The sequence below is a fragment of the Leguminivora glycinivorella genome, chromosome 24, assembly GCF_023078275.1.
Source record: "Leguminivora glycinivorella isolate SPB_JAAS2020 chromosome 24, LegGlyc_1.1, whole genome shotgun sequence".
Classification (NCBI taxonomy): Eukaryota; Metazoa; Arthropoda; class Insecta; order Lepidoptera; family Tortricidae; genus Leguminivora; species Leguminivora glycinivorella.
The window spans coordinates 6847500-6870664 of NC_062994.1; the positions used below are offsets into that span (position 1 = coordinate 6847500).

The 23165-nt window shown below is 38.0% G+C and overlaps 1 protein-coding gene across 1 annotated transcript; it reads left to right on the forward strand.

Annotated features, from left to right (window-relative positions):
* The first annotated feature begins 232 nt into the window (after positions 1–232).
* On the forward strand, positions 233–13067 carry LOC125238810 (glucose-6-phosphatase 3). The gene is made up of 8 exons (XM_048146254.1): positions 233–384; positions 2959–3123; positions 3943–4131; positions 5089–5219; positions 6493–6677; positions 7752–7873; positions 11150–11263; positions 12856–13067. Exons 1-8 carry the CDS (start codon positions 332–334, stop codon positions 12962–12964), a joined length of 1068 nt encoding a protein of 355 aa, XP_048002211.1. The 5' UTR covers positions 233–331; the 3' UTR covers positions 12965–13067.
* The last annotated feature ends 10098 nt before the right edge of the window (positions 13068–23165 follow it).

The following is a 23165-nucleotide window of genomic DNA, read 5'->3' on the forward strand; positions in this document are numbered from 1 at the left end:
AGTAGTTTTCTTTATGAAGAATAGAGGTAACCTCTATTTTTCATGATTTGAAAGGGACTCTACGATGTTGCTCCTTTTTAATTTCTACCCTTTTTGCCATGCTGTAATCGGATTGGTGATAAATTGTTCCCGTCTGAACGGCCCTATCTGTATGAGCTGTTAAAAAAAAATAAACGTCACATTGACGTTATGTCCTTATGTCATTTACGTCAAAATAGTGCGGATTGTTTATCGATTTGTTTTGGTTAGAAACTAACGTTAAATCACCGTGAGATCTTGTGATTACCGGATAATTATGATTTTTTAACATTTATTATCAAGGGAGCTCACGATGGAGCAAGTCTACGCTTTGGAGGTTACAATTATCGAATTTGTTCAATACTGGTAAGCTGTAATTTTAATGTTGTTTTTGATTTTATTTTACGATGTAAATTACATTATTATAACTATTGTTTTGCTATTAATTTTAGGGAAATACGCAGCGAATATTATCACATGTTCTATTACTCATACGTAATCATCATCTAAAAATATATTTAAATAAAAAAATAATCACAGTTTTAGCTTTTAAAGTTTAGTAGGTAAGTGGTAAGTATTCTTTTTATCTTAATATTTACAAAAAAATATTTTTACAGTGCTGGCTTTGCTAAATTATTCTTAAATATAGTTTATCTACATATTTCCTTTTGAATCATTTAATCTGAAGAAATCTAAGTACTTATGTGATTAAATTTTTATTGTGTATTAAAGTACATATGTGTATGTAACGTTTTTATATTTGAACAGTGATGTAAGACAGTTTGGAATTTCATATAAAAAAAAACTATGACATTCATCTGACCTTGATAAAAAAACAGTAGGGTAAATTACCTATAACTGGCCTCTTTCCAATATAATACTTAAAATAATTATACTTAAAATGAAGTCTGTGTATTGGTAAACACAATTCATTTTAGCATAACATGGCCATGTTTTGGCCAAAAAATGAGGTCTATTTATAGGTAAAGGAGAATTTATTAGTATATGTGTGCCATGTGACCAAATGGCTCAGGCACCTGCTGCAATAGCAGTGGACGCTGGCTCGATTCCAGCCGTGGGCAATTGGAATCCTTGGTCACTTTTTCTTAGTAACCAAATAAATTAATAAGTAGTTTATTTCTGGTTTCTACAGATAGTTTTAACATTAACCAGAACCCTCTGAGGAGGTATAGACCTCTTCCAGTACCTTCCATTTGTCTGTGTAGGGCCTCCCACAACCAAACTAGAGATGGGCCGAATATTCGGTTAATATTCAGTATTCTGCATATTCGGCAAGTTTTTCAATGTTCGTATTCGGCCGAATAATTCGGTTGCATTGCCGAATATTTACCGAATAAACAAAGTAAATAACTAATGAAGATCTTACGTATTCCATTGGATAATAAACTCCTATTTTAGTAGCTTTCTAAGGAACTACTAAAAAGATAATTACCTAAGCGTCAAAATATAAATACAATTGTTTTGTAAAAAAGTTAGAACACCGTAGTTTAAGAGTTGAGAAGAGTTCAAACTTCAGAGTTGTTTTAACTAACTTAGTTATCCACTAAATCATAAGAACATATATTTAAAATTGCAAACGGGACTTAATCGCGTATTTACATACATACAATCATTACGTATTTACTATGTTTTAAACACTATGTTTTAAACACTAACCTTCGACGTTTCAAGGACGGCATTGTCCCCGTGGTCTCGGAGCAGACTGGCTGAAGTTGACATCAACATCTTCTAGCTGTACGAGTTTTTCGAACTACCCGCACCTGGTCCTGACTACCCACTTGAACAGTTTGTGCACTAGGGATGTCACCTTGTCGACACACAACACTCACGATATTCGGTTTTTCAACCCGCGATATTTGTTTCTTCTTGCATTTACTAATGACCGGGTTCCATGTGGATGAGATATTAAAACCTCCGCCTCGATTGAAATTTTTATACTTCTTAATTTCAATGGCTTCACGTATTTTTCTACTATAATACCCACGATCTGTAGAGAGAATTTTAGGGTTGTGTTTTTGAATCAGTGTTTCATAAGAACATAGTTGTAGTAACATATACTGTAACCATTATAAATCATTTAATAGTTTTAATGAACATTCTCTTTAAAAATATGGTGTAACTGTTCGGTTCGGTAAGAGATGAACCGAATGATCGGCCGAATATTCGTATTCGGCAAAGTCCATATTCAGCCCATCTCTAAACCAAACTTTTTTTTCAAACTTCAAACTTCAATTTTATTTTTTTATTGCAACAATAACTTACTAACTAATAGATATAAGTACTTAACTAAACTTATAAACTAACTAATGATAAACTTATAAATATTCTGAAGCAATAAGGTCTCCGTCTCAGCATATGCTTGTCAGAAAGCTCAGCGCTGGTTCTCAGACAGAGCCTTTAAATGTGTGTTAGTCCCAAACAAACATGTTTAAAATATTTTTGCTGGTGCTAATCTATACATATAGCCAGTTAGGCCCAACAATTTTGGAACCTGGAATATACCCGGAAAGCGCAGAGCATGCCGCATTAAATCGACCTGGCGTCGTTCGGTTCAGCAGGAGCTCAGGGTGCTAGGCGTGGGGTGGGAGGAGGTTACCCAAACCGCCCAAGACCGGAGTAAATGGAGAAATGTGATTCGAACCCTACACCCCAGCAGAGGGTAACAGGATGTAAAGAAGAAGAAGAGATAGCCAGTTAGGCCCAACAATTTGACTTTTTGTTTGTATATCGTATTGTATTGTTGGTGTAGCGGTCCAACACGTCAGTTGTGATAGCTGGAGACCCAGGTTCGATTCTGGGCTTCGCCACCAGTGGGGCTTGATTGCTTTTTCTTTAGTGTATGGTATCTATTTATGTTTATATATTGCATTTATTTAAGTTCAATACTTAAAATAATTAAGAAAATTTCCGTATTCGCAGGTTCGAAGACTGGGACGAATACATGAAATGGGTGAACGACGCCTCGAACCCACACATGTTGCTAGAGTTCTATTTCCCTCTCCTCTCCATTGTGGACTCGGTGTTCGCTGCGCAGATGCTACTGGTCCTCAGCTTTGGGGGCTGGCTCAACACTGTTATGAAATGGTAAACTCTGATTTATTACTAGAGAGCGGATTTCTGGTAGTGATTTAAATATTAATATGGATATGACTCGCATAATTTATTATTTTTTCTGCACACAAAAAAAATATCGGAACATAAAAGTAAAACCTTTGGATGCTTTTGTGAATATTGAGCAAAAATTATGATGATAATAAATAATAAAATGTTTGTTAATTTTTGAAATAGTTTATTTATTTAAGTTCTTGTTCTTTAATATTTCTTCTGCGCAGTTCACAGTAAAAACTTCTATTCACAACTCAAATAATAGATAAATGAAAATAATTTGCTTCCTGTATACAAACTCCTTTAATGAAAAAAAAAACTTTTCTTTAAATATAGTTTGTTGCAAAAATATCATTAATTTAATCTAATTATTCAGCGAAGTTTGCGGTGTGCGATGTAATATAATATATAAGACCTTATTATAAACCACATGTCATGTATTTAAATAATTGCACTAGTCATATCCATATTAATATTTAAATCGCTACATGAAATCCGCTCTCTATTTATTACTATTTTGTAATCATATGTCTTTCTAGTCGACAAAATATGTGTGATATGATGCAAAAACGTCTTCAATTTTATTAAACTAAGAATAAATTTAAAAGTAAAAAAAATAAAGTTGTCTTTTTGGGTCTATCCAAACTACTACACACTTTATATGAATATATATATGAATATGAATGAATAATTTTTCTATTTTGAAATCTATTCTACTAACCGCAAGTTTGGGTTTTGCCTGTTTTTTTTTTACTTAATTAAAACAATTTCGTAAATTGTGAACTATTATATTTCCAGGTGGTTACTAGAAGACCGTCCATACTGGTGGGTGCAGGAAACAACATTTTACTCCTCACACCGCCCACGCCTCAAACAGACGCGACAAACGTGTGAGACCGGGCCGGGGTCCCCATCCGGACATAGCGCGGCCGGCGCCGCGGCGCTGGTCTTATTGCTCATGTTTATATCACATATTATGAGAGATCGGTAAGTTATAAGTTATAATACTATGCTAGCATGTATTTTTATATATTATACAACTTTTTAAATTGATGGATATATGGAAAGTTTGTCAGGAATCGAATCTGCGATGACATACCGGTTTAGTCGTTCTGCCGTATTTAACTGTGGTGGCATACCAGATGTGTGCGAAAATTTCCATATACTCTACTCATAGTGTTGTGTTCCTGCCGGTGAGTAAGGCTGCCAGAGCTCAACGAGGGTGCGGTGTGCTGGCGACGGAAGGACCTACGGAACTAATTTGTTCCGGTTATTGTCCTTTGAGTCCTCGGCAACCCGAACCCTCCTTAGAACTTATACACTCCTTTTTGCTGTGTACTTAACACAGCAAAAGGGAATGTACAAGTTTCTAATGGGGTGGCAACGCGCATGTGACACTGTTTGAGTTGCAGGCGTCCATAGGTTACGGTGGCCGCTTTACATCAGGCGGGCCGTATGCTTGTTTGCCACCGACGTAGTATAAAAATATTTTCTTGTGGCGGTGATCGCTTACCATTAGGCGACCTGTCAGGTTGTTTAACTTGTTTGCGTTATCCCGGCATTCGCCACGGCTCATGGGAGCCTGGGGTCCGCTTTGACAACTAATCCCTTGTTTATTAAACATGTAAATCGGGTAACTCATGTAAATTTGTCGAAGACCGCTCGACATGTTTCGCTCCGTAACGATTATTATTAAAATCCCTTGTTTGCCTAATCCATACTAATATTATAAATGGGAAAGTGTGTGTGTCTGTTTGTTTGTCCGTCTTTCACGGCAAAACGGAGCGACGAATTGACGTGATTTTTTAGGTGGAGATAGTTGAAGGGATGGAGTGTGACATAGGCTACTTTTTGTCTCGTTCTAACGCGAGCTAAACCTCGGCCAAAAGTATCTAATAAAACAATTGTTTTTTTTTTTAAGTTATCTAAATATTTGTTTTCCAGTAAATTCTACTTTCGCTGCTGGAAATACGTCATGTACCCTCTCTGCGGCGCTGCGATGGCCTCCATAATGCTGGCCAGATTATATGTCGGCGCTCATTTTCCACATCAGTGCCTACTCGGTGCTTTAGTTGGTGAGTTTATAAACTTTACCATATATAATTCTACAGAGTATCTGGGTACGTAGCCGACTGGCAAAAACGCTCACGAAACGAAACGCTCGTAGATATCTGTCTCTATCGCTCGTGTATTGGCGCGACAGAGCCAGACTATCTTTTGCGGCGTTTCGTTTTCGTTTCGCGTCGCAGAAATGCCATTCGGCTATTTCGGCTACGGCACCTGATATCTAGAAGGCCTCCGTGGCTCAGAAGAATAGGTAGGTGTCACTGAATAAGGGCCAGTTGCACCAACCACAGTTAACAGACATATCAACGTCAGCACAAGTTTATGGAAATTCCCATAGACAATTTAACGAACGCTAAATTCAGTAACGGCTTGGTATCTAAGGGCCGGTTGCATCAAACCATCTGTCACCGTTAAAGCGTTCCTTAAATTTTATTGTATGGAAAGTTCCAAGACGTCTGCTGCGTGACGATGTCTGTCAAATGTGGTTGATGCAACTGGCCCTAAATAATATAACCTACTAACGCACAGAACGAACACTACCTACAAAGACGCAAAGGGACGCACAAGCAAAGGGACTTTAACGGCCCAGCCACGACATTGGTCTAAGCACGACAGCGGTGAGCGGCAGCCATACGTGCGAATGAAAAGTCCCATCGCTGTGTCTCGCTCCAATGTTTTCGGTAACAAAAAAGGAAAGTTTCAATCAACTTGGACATTTTGGGAAACCCTAGTGGATCTTGCTCAGCATCATGGACTCTATCAGCCTACCAATTTTTATCCAAATCGGAGACGTGATCCAAATGTACAAACTTATCGGGAATGCTTAAATATCTTTTTCAGTACAGATGGTGTTTTTTTACGCACTAGTGCGAGAAGTGGTCCATTATATGCCAGGTCGAAACTTCAGAGGCTCATCTGTACTGAAAAACGTCGTACGATACACGTGCGAAAAGGAATTTCGTAACTCGTGTCGATTTTTCGCCACTCGTTTCGAACTTCCTTTTTTACGCACTTGTATCGTAATGTACTATTTCAGTACAGATGGTCGCTTTTTTACGAACTAGTTCGAGAAGTGGTTCATTATATGCCAGGTCAAAACTTCGAAGGCTCATCTGAACTGAAAAACGTCGTACGATACACGTGCGAAAAGGAAATTCGTAACTCGTGTCGATTTAAAACACTCCCTTCGGTCGTGTTTTAATTTATCGCCACTCGTTTCGAACTTCTTTTTTTACGCACTTGTATCGTAATATTCGTAATGTACTATTTTCTTCATTGCAGGCGCCTTCATGGCACCAGCCCTATGCATCTATGTTTCCGATCCGTATATCTGGAAGTACGGGCCGGAACGCTCGGGTTCAATAGCGTGGCACGCGACGGCAGCGGTCATAGCGGCCGCTATAGGGGGCGTCACTTACGCGGGGCTTAAAATATGTGGGATAGACCCGCAGTGGACTGTGAAATTGGTAAGTTTTTGCTTATTTCTGTCTTTCTGTCAGTTCCTCACTCTAGGTTCCTTATAACAGCGTCTACATTTTGAATATATTTATCTGGAAGTACGGACAGGAACGCTTAGGTTCAGTAGCGTGGCACGCGACCGCAGCGGTCTTAGCTGCCAATATAGGGGGCGTCACTTACGCGGGGCTTAAAATATATGGGATAGACCCGCAGTGGACTGTTAAATTGGTAAGTTTTTTGCTTATTTCTGTGTCTATCTGCCACTTCTTCACTCTAGGTTCCTTATAAGGGCATTTTCAGAATTTGGGACCCCTCAATTAGCGTAAGTTGTTAACAAAAATTAACTCGCTGTCGTTTTGTGACGACAATTAAGCATAAAATCTGTCTAAACATATACTTTTTTCACATTCCCAATGTAGATTATCGCTTAAAGTTTATGTAATTAACACAAAAACAATATTTTTATTAAAAGTTCATGCTTAATTATCGTCACAAAACTGACAGTGAGTTAATTTTTGTTAACAACTTACGCTAATTGGGGGGTCCCAAATTCTGAAAATGCCCATAACAGCATCTACATTTTGAAAGTGTATATTTGGAAGTACGGACCGGAGCGCTCGGGTTCAGTAGCGTTCTTAGCTGCAGCTATAGGGGGCGTCACTTACGCGGGGCTTAAAATATGTGTGATAGACCCGCAGTGCTGCAGAAGCCGTGGGCACAAGCTAGTATGAATATAAACAAAAATTAACAATCAGCGCTGGTAGCTTAGCGGTAAGAGCGTGCGACTTTCAATCCGGAGGTCGCGGGTTCGAACCCCGGCTCGTACCAATGAGTTTTTCGGAACTTATGTGCGAAATGTCATTTGATATTTGCCAGTCGCTTTTCGGTGAAAGAAAACATCGTGAGGAAACCGGACTAATTCCAATAAGGCCTAGTTACCCTTTGGGTTGGAAGGTCAGATGGCAGTCGCTTTCGTAAAACTAGTGCCTACGCCAAATCTTGCAATTAGTTGTCACAGCGGACCCCAGGAGAGGACCCTAGGAGACTAAACAAAAATTAACAGTTGTAATGCGTTGTTCCAGGCCTTCCGCTGGTGCCAGCAACCCTCAGAGATCCACGTGACCACGACGCCCTTATTTGCTTTGGTGCAAAGTACAGCCGCCTTGATGGGATGGGCCGTTAGCGTCACCCCTGCAGTGGCCGAGTAAGATATACTATAACACACCCTACTTACTTACCCCGTGTGGTGACGGGTTAAGAATTTCACCACCCCCTTTCTTCCCGTGGGTGTCGTAGAAGGCGACTGTGGGATATGGGTTAAATTGTGGCGTAGGCTAGCAACCTGTCACTGCAGTTTTCGTTTTCTTTCAACCCCTTATTTGCCAAGAGTGGCACTGAAACTTGAGTAGTTTCATGTGCTCTTCCTACCCCTTCATGGGATACAGGCGTGATTGTATGTTGTATGTATGTATGTACACCCTACTTCCGTGGTCTCTGTCTACCCCTCTAGGAAACAGGCGTGATTTTATGCATGTATACCCACCCAACTAGATAGTGGAAAGGCGCGATTTTTTATTTTATTTTTATTTTATTTAGGAAAAAAACAGACATAGGAAGGTCATACAGTTAAGAAGATATTGAAATACACAATAATAGGTACAACCTACATCCTGAGACAATTCCCACTAAGATTTATAGCCAATAGTATCTGAGTGGCATTGTCATAGGGCAATGCCCATACAACCATTTCAGTCGCAAAATCTTCAAATCAGTAACTAACTGTCAAATGTGACATAACGCGTGGTAACGGCGTGCAAACAATGCGACCGTATTGATACAATAACAAAATGTAGTCGTCGTGTGCACTCGTTACGGTAACAAAATGTGTACGAATTTGTGGCTGTCAATGTCACTGTCAGAATGACTTTTAACGACACTTTATTAGTCGACGTTTGCACACATAACGGTAACAACATGTGGACGAATTTGTGGCTGTCATTGTCACTGTCAAAACGGTTTCTGACAGTGACATTGACAGAATTTGTACACACATGTGTAGGTCTGATTACCGAACTGCTCCTAAACCACTGTATCCGCAAATGACAATCTGAAATACGAAGGTTTCTCAAACTGTCTTGTGAAGTTGTGGACTGGTTGCTTTGAATCATTTAAATATGAGCGAATTAAATAATAATAAACGACGACGACCATTTAAGCACTCTTCGACATTTTATAGAAATGTGGGAAAGTTAAGAAAAGTGCAGAATGATAATACAAATAGATAAGCACTTTATAGTTACTTAATGTATTAAATATATAATTTTTAATTCTTATTGATAAAAATGAAGTGTAGTGTTGCTTTACACAATAAAAGTAGGAATCAAATGAAATAGAGTATTTACTGTGATATTAATAGAATTTCTGTTGCGCAATGATAGTTTTTTTCAGTACAGATGCTGCTTTTTTTAACGCAGTAGTGCGAGCAAATCAAGCAATGATTCATTTCTTGTCTGGTCGAAACTCTTAGCTTAGATTTAGGTACTGAAAATCGTCGTACGATACACGTGCGAAAAGGACATTCACAACTCGTGTCGATTTAAAACACTCCCTTCGTTCGTGTATTAATTTATTGCTACTCGTATCGATTTTCCTCTTTTCCGCACTCGTATCTACAAGTATTTTGTTTGGGTTACAAAAAAAACACATTATTTACTCTACTACGTTTTATTTATGTCTCTTTAACATTACAAATTTGTAGACACTTATCTATACAAAAATCTTGACAAAAGAAGTACAGATCGCTGAAATGAATGGTGATAGTAATATTAATGAAGACTACTTCAACAAGTGTCAATTGTGAAATGCCGCACAATACTAGTTGCTCTATAGAAGACCATAATAATATGATCCCCGATCCTTTACAACCCAGCAGCTCGGTACGCACGTTACAATTTTCTTTTAATCTTCTTTAGTGAGGGCAACTGAGTACGACGGCATATTTAATTGTTTATAAAGTTTGAGGATACCTGAAAAAAATGAATACAAGAAGCCATTCTGCTTTCGGTCACGCGTGTACGCTGCGACCATTTTGCGACCGTTTGTTGACCGTTTGGTGACCGTTTGGCGACTGTTTTTTACATGGAATATTACCGTCTTAATCCATATTTTAACAACTTTATTGGTTTTCTAGGCATTATTTTTATTATTTCAGTATAGTATATGCACCAGAGCACTAAAACTTCACCAATCAATATACATAACACGCAAACACCGAGTAGTCAATAATATTATTACTGGTTAAACTGAGGTAAATTGATGGCGCGTTGATAAATTTAGACTTATTTTATGAAATCACTCGAGCAATTTAATTGGCCATGGTAATTAGCCCACATTATATTACAAATGCAAACAATATTTATCTTTAACAAATTCTTACGCCATTACATTTTAATGTCAAATGATTTTATTTCTTTTTTACTTTGACGTCTCTGACAGTCGCCATTTGAAAAGAATGAAATGAACGAATGATTTTGGGAAAGTAGTCGCCAAACGGTAACAATGTGTGCACGCGTAGTGCACACTTCTGTCACTTCTGTGACCATTTGTGCCTGTTACCAATCGTCCCCATTTGGGTCGCCGCGACTAAACGTCGACCGTACTGCGACTAAGCATTGAGACCCGAAGACCTGTGTGTACACAAAATAGGAGGATTTGCGTAGGAACGGCGACCGATTATGGTTATATGGGTGGTATACAATGATAGATCTTAATAGGCACTAAACTAAGATACACTAACAATATGATACTTAATGTTACTCAAAGATACAGTGTTAATACGAGCATAGTAAAAATGGAGTTAATACTCACAGTTAGAAGACGAGGCAAGGAACTATACCTGTCTACACTGGCCATTAACATTACGGCTAAAGCAAAGTGTGTATATTTTCTTTTAAAAGGAGGCAACTTACAAGGAACATAGTTATAGACTTCATAATAGTGAATTCACTTTGCGTTTGAAATTAGCACGGTTATTATTAAAGATGTCAACCGAGACCAGGCTTTCGTTGTAGTTTTGACACATTCTGCGAAACGGAGCACGGACTCCAGCGTTACTCGACACATTAGGTAATGCAAACAGGGATATTGTTCGTGTCCTGTGGGTTGGAGCACGGAAACCAATACACTAGCAGTTCTGGACAATTATAATGACCTCTGCATATGTTGAACAAAGCAATTGCGTCCTGAGCGTCACGCCTGCTAGTCAGAGTTTTAACTTTGTACCGCTCAAGGAGCTTATCGTATGACATTCGAGCATGAGTCAGTCTATAGTGAAGAGCTCTCAGGAACCGTTTTTTTTTTGAAAGTCGCATAGAAATCACCATTATTTCCATCATATCAAAATTTCCCTTTCGGAATTACCAGAGCATGTCTGTCATTCGGAATTACCCTAATGCACCTTAAACCATAATGTTTGTTTCAGATATCGCCATTATACCCCGCACCGCTCGCTGATTATATCATCGTTCACAACGGGCATCATTATGTTCAGCTTCCACCAGTTAGGAGCTCACGTTGACAAAACCAATGTTTTCAGGTAATGCCCGTTATAACCTAACCTAACCACAAAATTTATATAGTCACAAGCGGCGCTGTCGCTCGACCAGAGATGCTGTTTAAATCATCTGTAAAGATGCATAATGCCCAATGATGATGATGATGAACCACAAAATTTAAATTTTGAGAAAAACTCCCGAACAGTGAGCCAATTTAATTTATAAGTCAAAGTGGACTCTATTTTATGAGAATAAAATTGAAAAAGGTCAGTGCGGATAAGATCGGCATACTTTATTTATAATAAAGTTTGAGTGGACAAAACTCGACAATTAAAGTAGTCTGGAGTAATCCGCATGGTCCTATGGGCTAACAAATATTATATTTTACAAAGCTGTTATAGTACTTTGGTGAATTAAAGTAAACGTATGTGATAAAAATCACTTTTTTTGAGGTTCGGCGGGTTGATCGTCCCCACGCGCTGAGTAGGGAAAGACCGTCTAGTGTTCGTTGTCGCGTAATTTCATATGGGAATAAGTATCAAAATCATGATCATTGTTATATTTTGTAATAACAGTGAATAATGTGATAGATATTAAAACAAATAACTTTGAAATTTTCAACATTTCGGTATTTTTCTATTTATAAGGCAAGACTGGCCTGTCCCGTATATGAGGTTCATAACGAACCAAGTTTATTGTTAACTAGTGTTCGTCCTAGGGATATCTATTGAAGACCAATGGATTAAGGATGAAAAACTGGTATACCTTCGGAGGTGTAAGAAGCGGTAGATATATAAATACAAAAGTTATATTCAGTAGACGGTCTTTCCAGGCAGACGGTCTTCCCGACACTGACCTTAAGGCATAAGCGTTATATAATTAATAATCCATACCCCTTCAAGGGTTTACCCTTTGGAAAGGGGTATCCTCTTATCCGTAATATAAACCGCCTAATAAAAGGGTTTTAAATACCCCTTCTTACTGATGTGCAAGTTGCGGAAACTTTCCAAAAAAATCTTAAATTTCTTAAAAATTTCACGAAACTTTCACGAAAAACGAAGGGAATTTAAATTTATGAAATGGAAAGTTTCCACCCATATAATTGTTCATACAAAGTATGGATATTAGATTCCGAAGTTTTCCTATGTGAAAATTTCAGAACTTTCGAAACTTTCCGTCGGCACATCAGTACCTTCTCACCCCAGGTAAGACTTGTCCTTGAAAAAAATAAATCTATATTTTCTCAAAAAGCTCGTAGTTGGATTTCAACATCTAGCCGAAGTATAAAAAACCGGCCAAAACGATTTGAGTAAACCCTTATTCATTTTTAAATACCTATCCAACAATATATCACACGTTGGGGTTGGAATGAAAAAAAAAAAATCTGTCCCCACTTTACATGTATGGGGGGGTACCCTAACAAAACATTTTTCCCACTTTTTATTTTACTACTTTGTCAGCGTGATTAATATACATATTGGTACCAAATTTCAGCTTTCTAGTGCTTACGGTTACTGAGATTATCCGCGGACGGACGGACGGACGGACAGACAGACATGGCGAAACTATAAGGGTTCCTAGTTGACTACGGAACCCTAAAAACCTGTTTAACATATATTTTCTCTTTTGACAGATTCTACGCGAGCCACTTCGTACTGAACACGGTAAAACCGGCTCTGTTGCTACGACTTACTCCGGCACTAGCTATGCTACCTTTTACACCCAAAGAAAAAACCGATTAGACAAATTTATAAACCATACACGAAGGAAAGATTTGTAACTCCATACATCAGTAAATGCAAGTTATTTGTAGTGACATCTGGCGTCATCCACGCGTCAAATAGCGTGAAATATCAGTACTGCTACTTGTCGATAGATGTCGCGACGAACAAAAAGTCTAATTCTCAACAATTTTTAGCTAATATTACATTAGAATTGGGGCATTTTCAGAATTTGGGACCCCCCAATTAACGTAAGTTGTTAACAAAAATTAACTCACTGTCAGTTTTGTGACGACAAATTAAGCAAAAAGTCTGTCTAAAAATTTACTTTTTTCACATTCTGAATGTAGATTATCGCTTAAAGTTTATGTTATTAACAAAAAAAAACAATATTTTTACAGAAATTTCATGCTTAATTTATCGTCACAAAACTGACAGTGAGTTAATTTTTGTTAACAACTTTCGCTAATTGTTTTCAATGTCTTCTGCTCGTAATATAGGTTGTAAACTGTTTTAATATTACATTTTTGGCAGACGCGACACTGTTGACACCTAGTGTCGAGTAGTCGTACTGATAATTTACGGTATTTGACGCGTGGTTGACGTCAAACGTCACTACAAACGACTTGCATTTACTGATGTATGGAGTTACAACTCTCCTTACTTATTACTCTATGATATTAGCTGAAATAAACATATGTGAATGAAAAATGTAAGTGACCAAGGCTTGAACCACAGATACAGGAAGCATAGAAGAAAAAGTAAGGGTAGACTTGTAACTCTATACATCAGTAAATGCGGGTTATTTGTATAGGCATAGTTAAGTGACATCTAGCGACAATCACGCGTCAAATAGCGTGAATTATCAGTACCACTACTCGATCCTAGGTGGCTACTGTGTCTCGTCTGCCAAAAATGTAATATTAGAACAGTTTACAACTTATATTACGAGCAGGAGGAATTGAAAACAGAATACTGATTAATACTATTGTAATATTAGTTAAAAACTGGTGAGCATTAGACTTTTCGTTCGTCGCGACATCTATTGACAAGTAGCAGTACTGACTGACGCGGACTGATTGACGCGTGATTGTCGCTAGATGTCGCTTAACTATGCCTATACAAATAACCCGCATTTACTGATGTATGGAGTTACAAGTCTACCCTTACTAATTCCTCTATGACAGGAAGGAAGGAGAGGGGACACAACGGGCTATTTGTATTGAATACGCCTGTCCGAATATTTTAATTGTATTGAATAAGTTCTGGAACACACACACTTGTAAATGGACGCTCCTATTGGGCTATTGCGCAATACACGCGCATCATTTCCATGTGTGTGTACGTGCGAACGACAGAGAGTCCTGTCATTATTGTCCTGGATTTGTAAGTTCACATTTTTGACACATTTGTTTTGAAGTATGTTGCGGTGTGGCTAAGACGTATCGTTTGCCAAATCTAACGATTAATTCCGAATTGGTTGAATCGATTAGGCCCTATGTACAAGGAGGCGCTTAAAGAAACATACGATTTCTGTCAACTTTCTGAAATGTCATTTGAATCGAAATGACAGACTCTGCCACAGCACTAGTTTAAAAATAAAAATGAATGATAAATGACATAATAAGTAAATCCTGCGTGATAAATTAATATCGTAAAATACTCACTAACGAAGATCCGCAAAAATGTAACATGTGCTAGATTATGTTTAAAGTAAGCGAAATATTGTTATTAAGTACTTGATTATTTTAATTTTTCAGGATTTTATTTAAAATTTCATTAGGTTGCGCGAGTTTACGTATTGTGGACGCTGTCATGTGTCAAAAAGAGGTTCTTACAGCTCTGGGACAATACGCACGCACACAACAACTGACGACTCATCTCCGCTCTCTAGTATTATAAATACTGTGGCTTAGTGTAAAAGGGTACAAGTCTCGCGGAGCGCAGGTGAAAAACGGCATAAGTCATATATGGGACATACACCCTTTTTCATCTGCGCTCCGCGAGACTTGTACCCTTTTGAGCATTTCTTTTTTTTTGCCATTTTTTTTATTTTGATTTTTTTAGGGAGTTTTAGGTCAATTGTACTCAGAATCACGAGTACTTTTAATCTCACTGGGAGACAAAAAGTGTCCCAGAATTTCCATACATTTTTGTTACTTTCTTCTTTTGTTACCGGTAACAAATGGTAACAAAATAAGAAAAAATCGTATGGGATATTTTTTTTTCAAAAATATCACATTTCATTGACGAAAAAAAAAGAAATGCTCTTTTACACTAATAATACTCTGAGGTTGTAACCGAATTAGCGTGTTCTTCAGTCGTGTCTATTAACCACTGGGCTACCCGAGTCACAGCGTCATAGGTCGAATTTTACCTTATATGTTTCCTTTAAGGACTCGTGGCGCCCTCTGGTCACATAAACTTTCACTGGAAACTTTTTCTTTCATATATGTGTTTTAAATAACTACTAGGTATATTTTCTCTTGAAAAGTACTGCGCTGCTTTTTACCTCCAAGGAGAAAAGTGATAGATAGACAAATTTATTATAATTTATAATCGCGCAACACCTGCGGGCGTAGCACACACTAGTTGAATAAGCATTATCGGCATCGGTGCGTCCCTATCACACTTACAAAAAGTGCGAAAAGGACGGCCTGACATTATACCGTTTATCACGCGACCGTGCTTGCCTGCATGTACTTAATAGACACGGTAAAATAATACGATTGCAGATTATACCTGCCGCAGTGGCAATCGTAGTGTGTGTATTTTTTTATACTGCGTCGGTGGCAAACAAGCATACGGTCCGCCTGATGGAGAGCGGTCACCGTAACCTATGGACGCCTGCAACTCAAGGAGTGTCCCATTAGAAACAAGTACAAGGAGGGTTCGGGTTGACGACAACTCAAATGACAGTAGACGGAACAAATTAGTTCCGTAGGTCCTTCCGTCGCCAGCACACCGCACCCTCCTTGAGCTCTGGCAGCCTTACTCACCGGCAGGAACACAACACTATGAGTAGGGTCTAGTGCTATTTGGCTGCGGTCTTCTGTAAGGCGGAGGTACTTCCCCAGTTGGGCTCTGCTCTAGATTCGAGCGAGATGATATCCGCTGTGCTGTAACGTGCCCTACCACACAAAGCGGAATATCATTCGCTATGCCCTACCTCCTACGAAAGTGTATATGGAAATATTTATACACATTGGTAACTATGAATAATATTTGATTGGTATTTTGATCCCTACTAGCAGAAAAAAGCCTCTTTCCATAGAGTGATATACCATTTCGTGGCACCTTCTCGTTTTTATGTGTTCCTATTTGTAATATTTTTCTCTTTTGTGTGTTTACGAATAAAATTTATTCTATTCTATTCTATTCTAAAAATACAGTGTTGTGAATACGTGATTTATTTATTTATCCAAATATGTTGCTTTTGCACTTATTTTAGACGATTTAAGTACTATATGTCAATTTGTAAATATCATACAGTCACCGGCATAAATAAGTGATGATTTCTGTAATTTCTTTTAATTGTTTTACAATTTCGTATGACATTTCAAACAAGACGTTAATGTGACAAGGTTTTTTTTAAATTATAATTGGGCTTACTCTTGGCCACAGACTAGCCAAAGGCAAAGACGTGGCCTACGATGGAGTGAGCTCGCCCAGAAGATGCCTGTTCACTCTTGATTTGAAGGTGGCCGGGTTATATGAGCTCGGAAATATAGCCGCCGGCAAGGAATTCCACTCCTTGGCAGTGCGCATAATAAAAGAAGAAGCAAAGCGCTTCGTGCAAATTCGCGGAATATCTACCAAGTAAGGATGGAAACCGGCCGTGCGTCTAAGAGTCCGATGGTAGAATGGGGATGGTGGAATAAGCTCGGTAGCCCTTGAGCTCACTCCCCGAAGTGCAAGAAGTGTAGAAATACTAGAAATCATCACATTTATGCCGGTGACTGAACCAGGGGCCCATTTCTCGAATATACAAGTTACAATTTACAAGTGGTAGTCACTAGGCCAATTTCTCGAAGTTACAAGTTACAATTTACAAGCGGTAGTCAATGTCTAATATGACAAGTTGTAACTTGTAACTTTCAGTTTTGAGAAATGGGCCAATGGTCTGTTATTTTCTTATTTTGTTCTTTACTGTGGGGTTTTGACAGAAGTTTTAATTTGATGCGCAATAACCCTACATTGTGCTAGTGTTCGTTCATTTGATAAAATTTGTATAGGTATACAATATAATTACATAATATATACATACTTAATCTGTCGGAAGCCCCTGTTAAAAATGTGTCATTTACTTAGCAAAGAACTGTAATACATATTTACATAAAAGATTAAGGTGAAAACATATCGAGCAGGATACCCATTTCTCAAAACTGAAAGTTACAAGTTACAAGCGGAAGTCTCATTTCAACTTGTTATATGTAGTACTAGCTTTTGCCCGCAGCTTCGCTCGCGATAGAAAGAGACAAAAAGTAGCCTATGTCACTTTCCATCCCTTCAATTATCTCCACTTAAGAAATCGCGTCAATTCGTCGCTCCGTTTTGCCGTGAAAGACGGACAAACAAACAGACACACACACTTTCCCATTTATAATATTAGTGTGGATTAGTATGGATTAGACATTGGGCCCATTTCTCGAAGTTACAAGTTACAATTTACAAGCGGTAGTCAATGTCTAATATGACAAGTTGGAAAGAGACTTCCGCTTGTAACTTGTAACTATCAGTTTTGAGAAATTGACATTGACTTGTAAGTTGTAACTTGTAGCTTCGGGAAATGGGCCACAGATCTTCTTTGCATACCGTAATGTTCATATTTTAAAGGGTTTATTGCAATATTTCTTGTTTAAATAATAGGTATACACGGTGAAATATATTTTATTCTGCGATTTCAGCACTGGTCTCATAATAAAAGGTGTTAATTATGACCTCAAAAGTCACTGTGCAAAAATTTAACGCTCCTTTTTATTTCAGCCTGTATCTATTAAAATAGTACATTTCGATACAAGTGCGAAAAAGAGGAAGTTCGAAACGAGTGGCGATAAATTAAAACACGACCGAAGGGAGTGTTTTAAATCGACACGAGTTACGAATTCCCTTTTCGCACGTGTATCGAACGACGTTTTTCAGTACAGATGGACCTCCGAAGTTTCGACCTGCCATATAATAAACCACTTCTCGCACTAGTGCGTAAAAAAAAACACCAACTGTACTGAAAAATATATTTCGCTAATAGTAAATCAAATAATTATTTGCTACTCTGTCAAATGGACGAAAACTAACGCATGGACAGAAACTAGCTCAGTGGCCCAACGTTTTCTATGTAAGGGTATTATTATATTTTCCCCTCACTAGCTCGGAAACACGTGTTTTGTCCTTTAATACCAGCGGGTAAAAACGCATTTTATCCACTAGTGGGTAAAGTAATTTGTCCTTGAATAAAGTCAAATTAACTGCTTTAAAATTGATAAAAGTAGGAGAATCTAGTAATAAAGATGATTTACCGCCTGTGGAACTACTGGAAGGAGTGATAAACGCATTTTTTGCGTTGTAGTTTCCTCGCTATAGTGAGGGGAAAAGTTTTGTGTTACACTCGGGTGCAAATGTATTTTACTTCTCGTGTGTTACAAAAACTCGCAAGTTCAGGATTCTATTCTCGAACCACTCGCTTCGCTCGTGGTTCAACTATAGACTCCTTTCACTTGCTCGTTTTGCAATTCCACACTCGGCGTTAAAATACAACTTTGCCCCCTTGTATAACAAATAACTATTATACACCTCCGCAAACGCTGTGATATATTTATTTAGCGAATTTATTTATAAATGCACCTTAATAAAGAAACGGAAGCAATACCAGTGAATAGTTTTATTTGAAATTTAGTTGCAAAAAACAGTTTTAGCTGGTCAACCAAATCTTGGCACTAAAAAAGGCGGCAATTTTGAAAAATATATTTTTTTATACCACGTCGTCAAACAGGTATACGGCCCGCCTGATGGAAAGCGGTCACCGTAACCCATGGACGCCTACAACTCATTATAAAACGCGTGCCTTCCTAAACCTTGACGTTGGCGGAATCATCAACGAGCCATATAAGTTATAACACTTAAGAATTCAGCGCCATTTTTAGTGCTAACATTTGGTTGAGCGTTTATAATAATTGTAAGAATGCCCTATAATAATTTTTCTACTTGTCGACTGTAATCTGTCAATTAGGACACCACAGACTAAACTATAAGTGCTAACTTTTCAGTGTTGGATACTCTATGGCAGTTCCGACTCAATTATAATAAAAGCTCAGTTGACTTTAGTTAACTGTAATAATTTAAAAAATAGAACTTCATACAATTTCTATACTATAATAATTTGCGATACCTGGCAAATTTTCCTGCATCTGAAACACATGTTTTTTTTATCTGTCGCGTTATCGGCCAATCAGAGACGGTTATTACAAACAATTGGTTGCTAGGTAATTCGATGTTGATACAACGGTGAACGACTCTATTAACAGTAATTTTAACTTGCATGAATGATGATATTTCCGTCCATTGATGATGAAGATGATGACTCGTAGAAAAAGTATTGTATACAATAGTGATATAATTAAGCTTTTCACTCTCGTACCGTACTATTAGGCCACTCAGCAAGCTTCGTGGCCTAAACATGGTAATCGACTGAAAAGCTTTGTATTATATCACGATTGTATAAAATACTATTTCATCACGCACGCAGGCGGGAGTTATAGATACTCGTTCTCCCGAGGGAGTTATGAAATTTCAAGTACTTTCATTAAAATTTTGTATATTTTTTTGTTGCAAGTGTCATGAAAAACTTTTGTGTAACTCGAGGCGTTATAATGTTGCAAACTCGTGTCTTTAAATCGCTCTAGCAATCTGTCGTAATTTAAATTTTTCTTGTTTGCAATATTTGACTTCCCAAGCCCAAAGCTCTGGCAGAATTGATGTTTAATTAAAAATCATTTGGAATCATAAAAATAAAAAAAAAACATGAATTTCATTTAGATTGATGTTTTACTTAATATTTTCCTCCATGTTGCTGTAATAAATGGTGTGTTTCACACGGTGGCAAAATTTGTTTTACCCTACGTGACTTAAAACCCTCGCAATGCTCAAGCTTCCACTTTTCGAACCACTCGCTACGCTCGCGGTTCAATATTTGAATCTTTCACTTGCTTGGGTATCAATATTGGCACGTGCGGTTAAACAACAACTTTGTACCCTTGTAAAACAAATACATAGGTAACTAATTAACTATTATTGAGTTGGCCAGTTATTAATAGGCTAGTTTCCTATACTTAAAATAAAATATTATATGCAGTGTACGAAATAAGGCACCACATAATAAGAAGAAAAATATGGACAATAGTTATTTTTAAACATAATTTCTATTTAATAAGTCAAAGAGAAAGATATAAAGTAAATGAATTGACCGTGACGTCACTCCTCAGTATTGCATAGTATTTCCATATTAACAAATCGTTTTGACAGTTCTTAAAAAGAAGCTGATTTGACTAGTAGGAAACTAGCCTATTGGAAGGGGATAAGTTACTTAAAGCTCGGCCACACATGCGCGTTTTGAGAGCGTAGGCGGAGCGTTAGCGGAGCGCAATGACAGCGGTGCGCCGGACGGACGCTGACGTTGCGCCCAGCGGACGCCGGCGGGAACTAACGAGCGCGGATTGCGCGCGCTAACGCTTCGCTATCAAAACGCTTTATGTGTGGCAGAAGCTTTACCGACATTTTACCTTAAAATAAAACAAAATTGTAACTGAATTCTCTTTTTTTATTTTGGATATTCGAAACTTGTTATTCATACACACGCAGTTATGTTTTGATGTCTTTAGGTATATTACAAACAGGTACATAGATGTCTTAAATAATTGCAGAATATTAATGAGGACTGTACACGATAAAAACCGGCCACACATTTTTTAATTAAATTATCCAAGATATACGTTATTACATCCTTATATCACAATGGCAAACAGTTTTCTAATTGTAAATACTCAGATTAAAATAGATCTGAAGTTTTTTAACTTTGGTGACAAGAAACGTTGGACAAGAAATAAAACGTTATTTATATATTCCGCGAAACCTCACACATTCTCTTGCATTATAACGATTCGCTACTATTAATAATATAGTTTTATATATACGGATTATTGAAAATAGAAAATTGGAGTCTCTGTTTTGCGTTCGGGGAAAAATATGTCTTAACAAATATGCATGCATGGCCGGTTTTTATCGTGCAAAGTCTAACTCTCGTCCCATAACTTCACAATATGAAAAGCGACTTTATGATCTACCAAATGGTTGATCACGCACTTTGGAATCTTCGAGAATGCTTCCTGTTGCTCCGGGCACAGACTTATATTACAACTGGACACGTAACTTGCAGATTTTGGACAATTCATTTTAGTAGTCAGACTATTTATCGACAAGGTGTAACTTGCAGATCTTTTGATGATAAAGCTCGGTGAATTCATTTTAGTTCCAACCCAGTTTTCAGTTGAAGTATAAGTTTCGTCCATTGTCAGATTCTGACTAGTGCTGTCACCACTTTTTTCTTCAACGTTGTGATGGCAGGAACAGTCGTGGTTACATTTCCCTTGCTGTCTACGTTTCAAGTTACTATCTATTAGCTTGTTTAATTTATTACTTGGACACTGGCAATCGTTAGGGTTCTGAGCGCAGTTGCATACTTTATAACAAATACATTTGGATTCGCGGTCGTCAATAATGAGACATTCAGTGCCTGCGTCTTTCTGGTCAAACGGATCACGTTCCACGTGATCACAGGAACATTCGGCTAATTTGCAGCGTTGCTGGCTTATTGTCACTTTTTCCAACTTCTTCTGAAACTGTCTACTATTTGCTGGAGTTAGAATGTGATTGTCTTTCTCATCCTCTGATGTATTTGAACTACTGTCGACTTTAAAATCACGTTTTGGAGTGTTCGGGTTAAAATACTTGTTGCTCGCTGCGGTGTTGGGAGGTGTCACACCACATCGCTTTTGCGAGTTGGTCGAATAGCTGTCATCGTCACCTTGAATTCTGACTCCTTTATTAGGTTTTCGGGATGATTTCTTATATAATATTCCATTGATCGGTCTATTGACTGGACTACAAGAGACTTTTTCGTATGAAACCCTTCTTGCGGTATCCGGATAAGAGCTGTCATTCGTTTCCGCATTAAAATCGAAGTGCTTATGCTGTGGGCTGCAGTTAGTAAAGTAGTTGTGTTTACAGCTCGGGGGTGAACAGTTGCTGGAAGCGGTATTGGATTGATTATAATGATTTCTGCTACCGTATGACTTATCACTGCGCGATTGAGGAGTTTCTTCATAACTTCTGCTATCACACGATTCGCTACGCATATAGGACTGTGGAGACTTGTCTTCCCGGTTTCTGCTGTCATATCCCTGTTCACTACGCGGATAAGTTTGAAGGTACTTGCCATCTTCACAGTTTCTGTTATCATATGACTGGTCACTACGATAGGTTTTAGTAGATTTGTAGTTTTCCTGATTTCTGGTCTCATATGATTGATCACCGCGCGGATAAGTTTGGTACTTGCCATCTTCACAAATTCTACTCTCATACGACGACTGTTCACTACGTGGGTAGGTAACAAGAGACTTGTTATCTTCATAGTTTCTAGTATCATATAACAAATCACCACGCGGGTAGCTTAGAGGAGTCTTGTCTTCGTAATCTACGCTGGAACATGACTGGTCGCTCCTCGGACAGGTTTGAAGGTACTTTCCGTCTTCGCAATTTTTGCTGTCATATGACTGGTCACTCCGTTTATGGGTTTTAGATTTGCTGTTTTCGTGATTTCTGCTGTCGTACTGTCCACTTCGCGGATAAGTTTGAAGATACTTCCCATCTTCGCAATTTCTACTGTCATAGGATTGATCACTGCGAGGAGAAGTTTTAGCAGGCTTATCTTTCTGATATCTACTATCGTACGGTTTTTCTCTCCGCAGACAGGGTTGAGGAGACTTGCTATCTTCCATTGAGGAATTCGAACTATAATAAGGGCGATATGTCTCATTACGTGTATCTTCATTAATATTCGGATGAATATAAAAGGACGAATTGTGAAGACTTGACATGGACGACGTGAATATATTGTAACTGCGAGTCGTTTCTGTCATTTCGTTTTTTTTAATGGGAATTTCTATAAGTT

Coding starts and splice junctions, on each gene's coding strand:
- LOC125238810 (XM_048146254.1), top strand. CDS start 332: ATGGAGCAAGTCTACGCTTTGGAGGTTACAATTATCGAATTTGTTCAA. Junction 3,124..3,942: donor CTCAACACTGTTATGAAATG/GTAAACTCTGAT, acceptor TTATATTTCCAG/GTGGTTACTAGAAGACCGTC. Junction 7,874..11,149: donor GTCACCCCTGCAGTGGCCGA/GTAAGATATACT, acceptor TGTTTGTTTCAG/ATATCGCCATTATACCCCGC.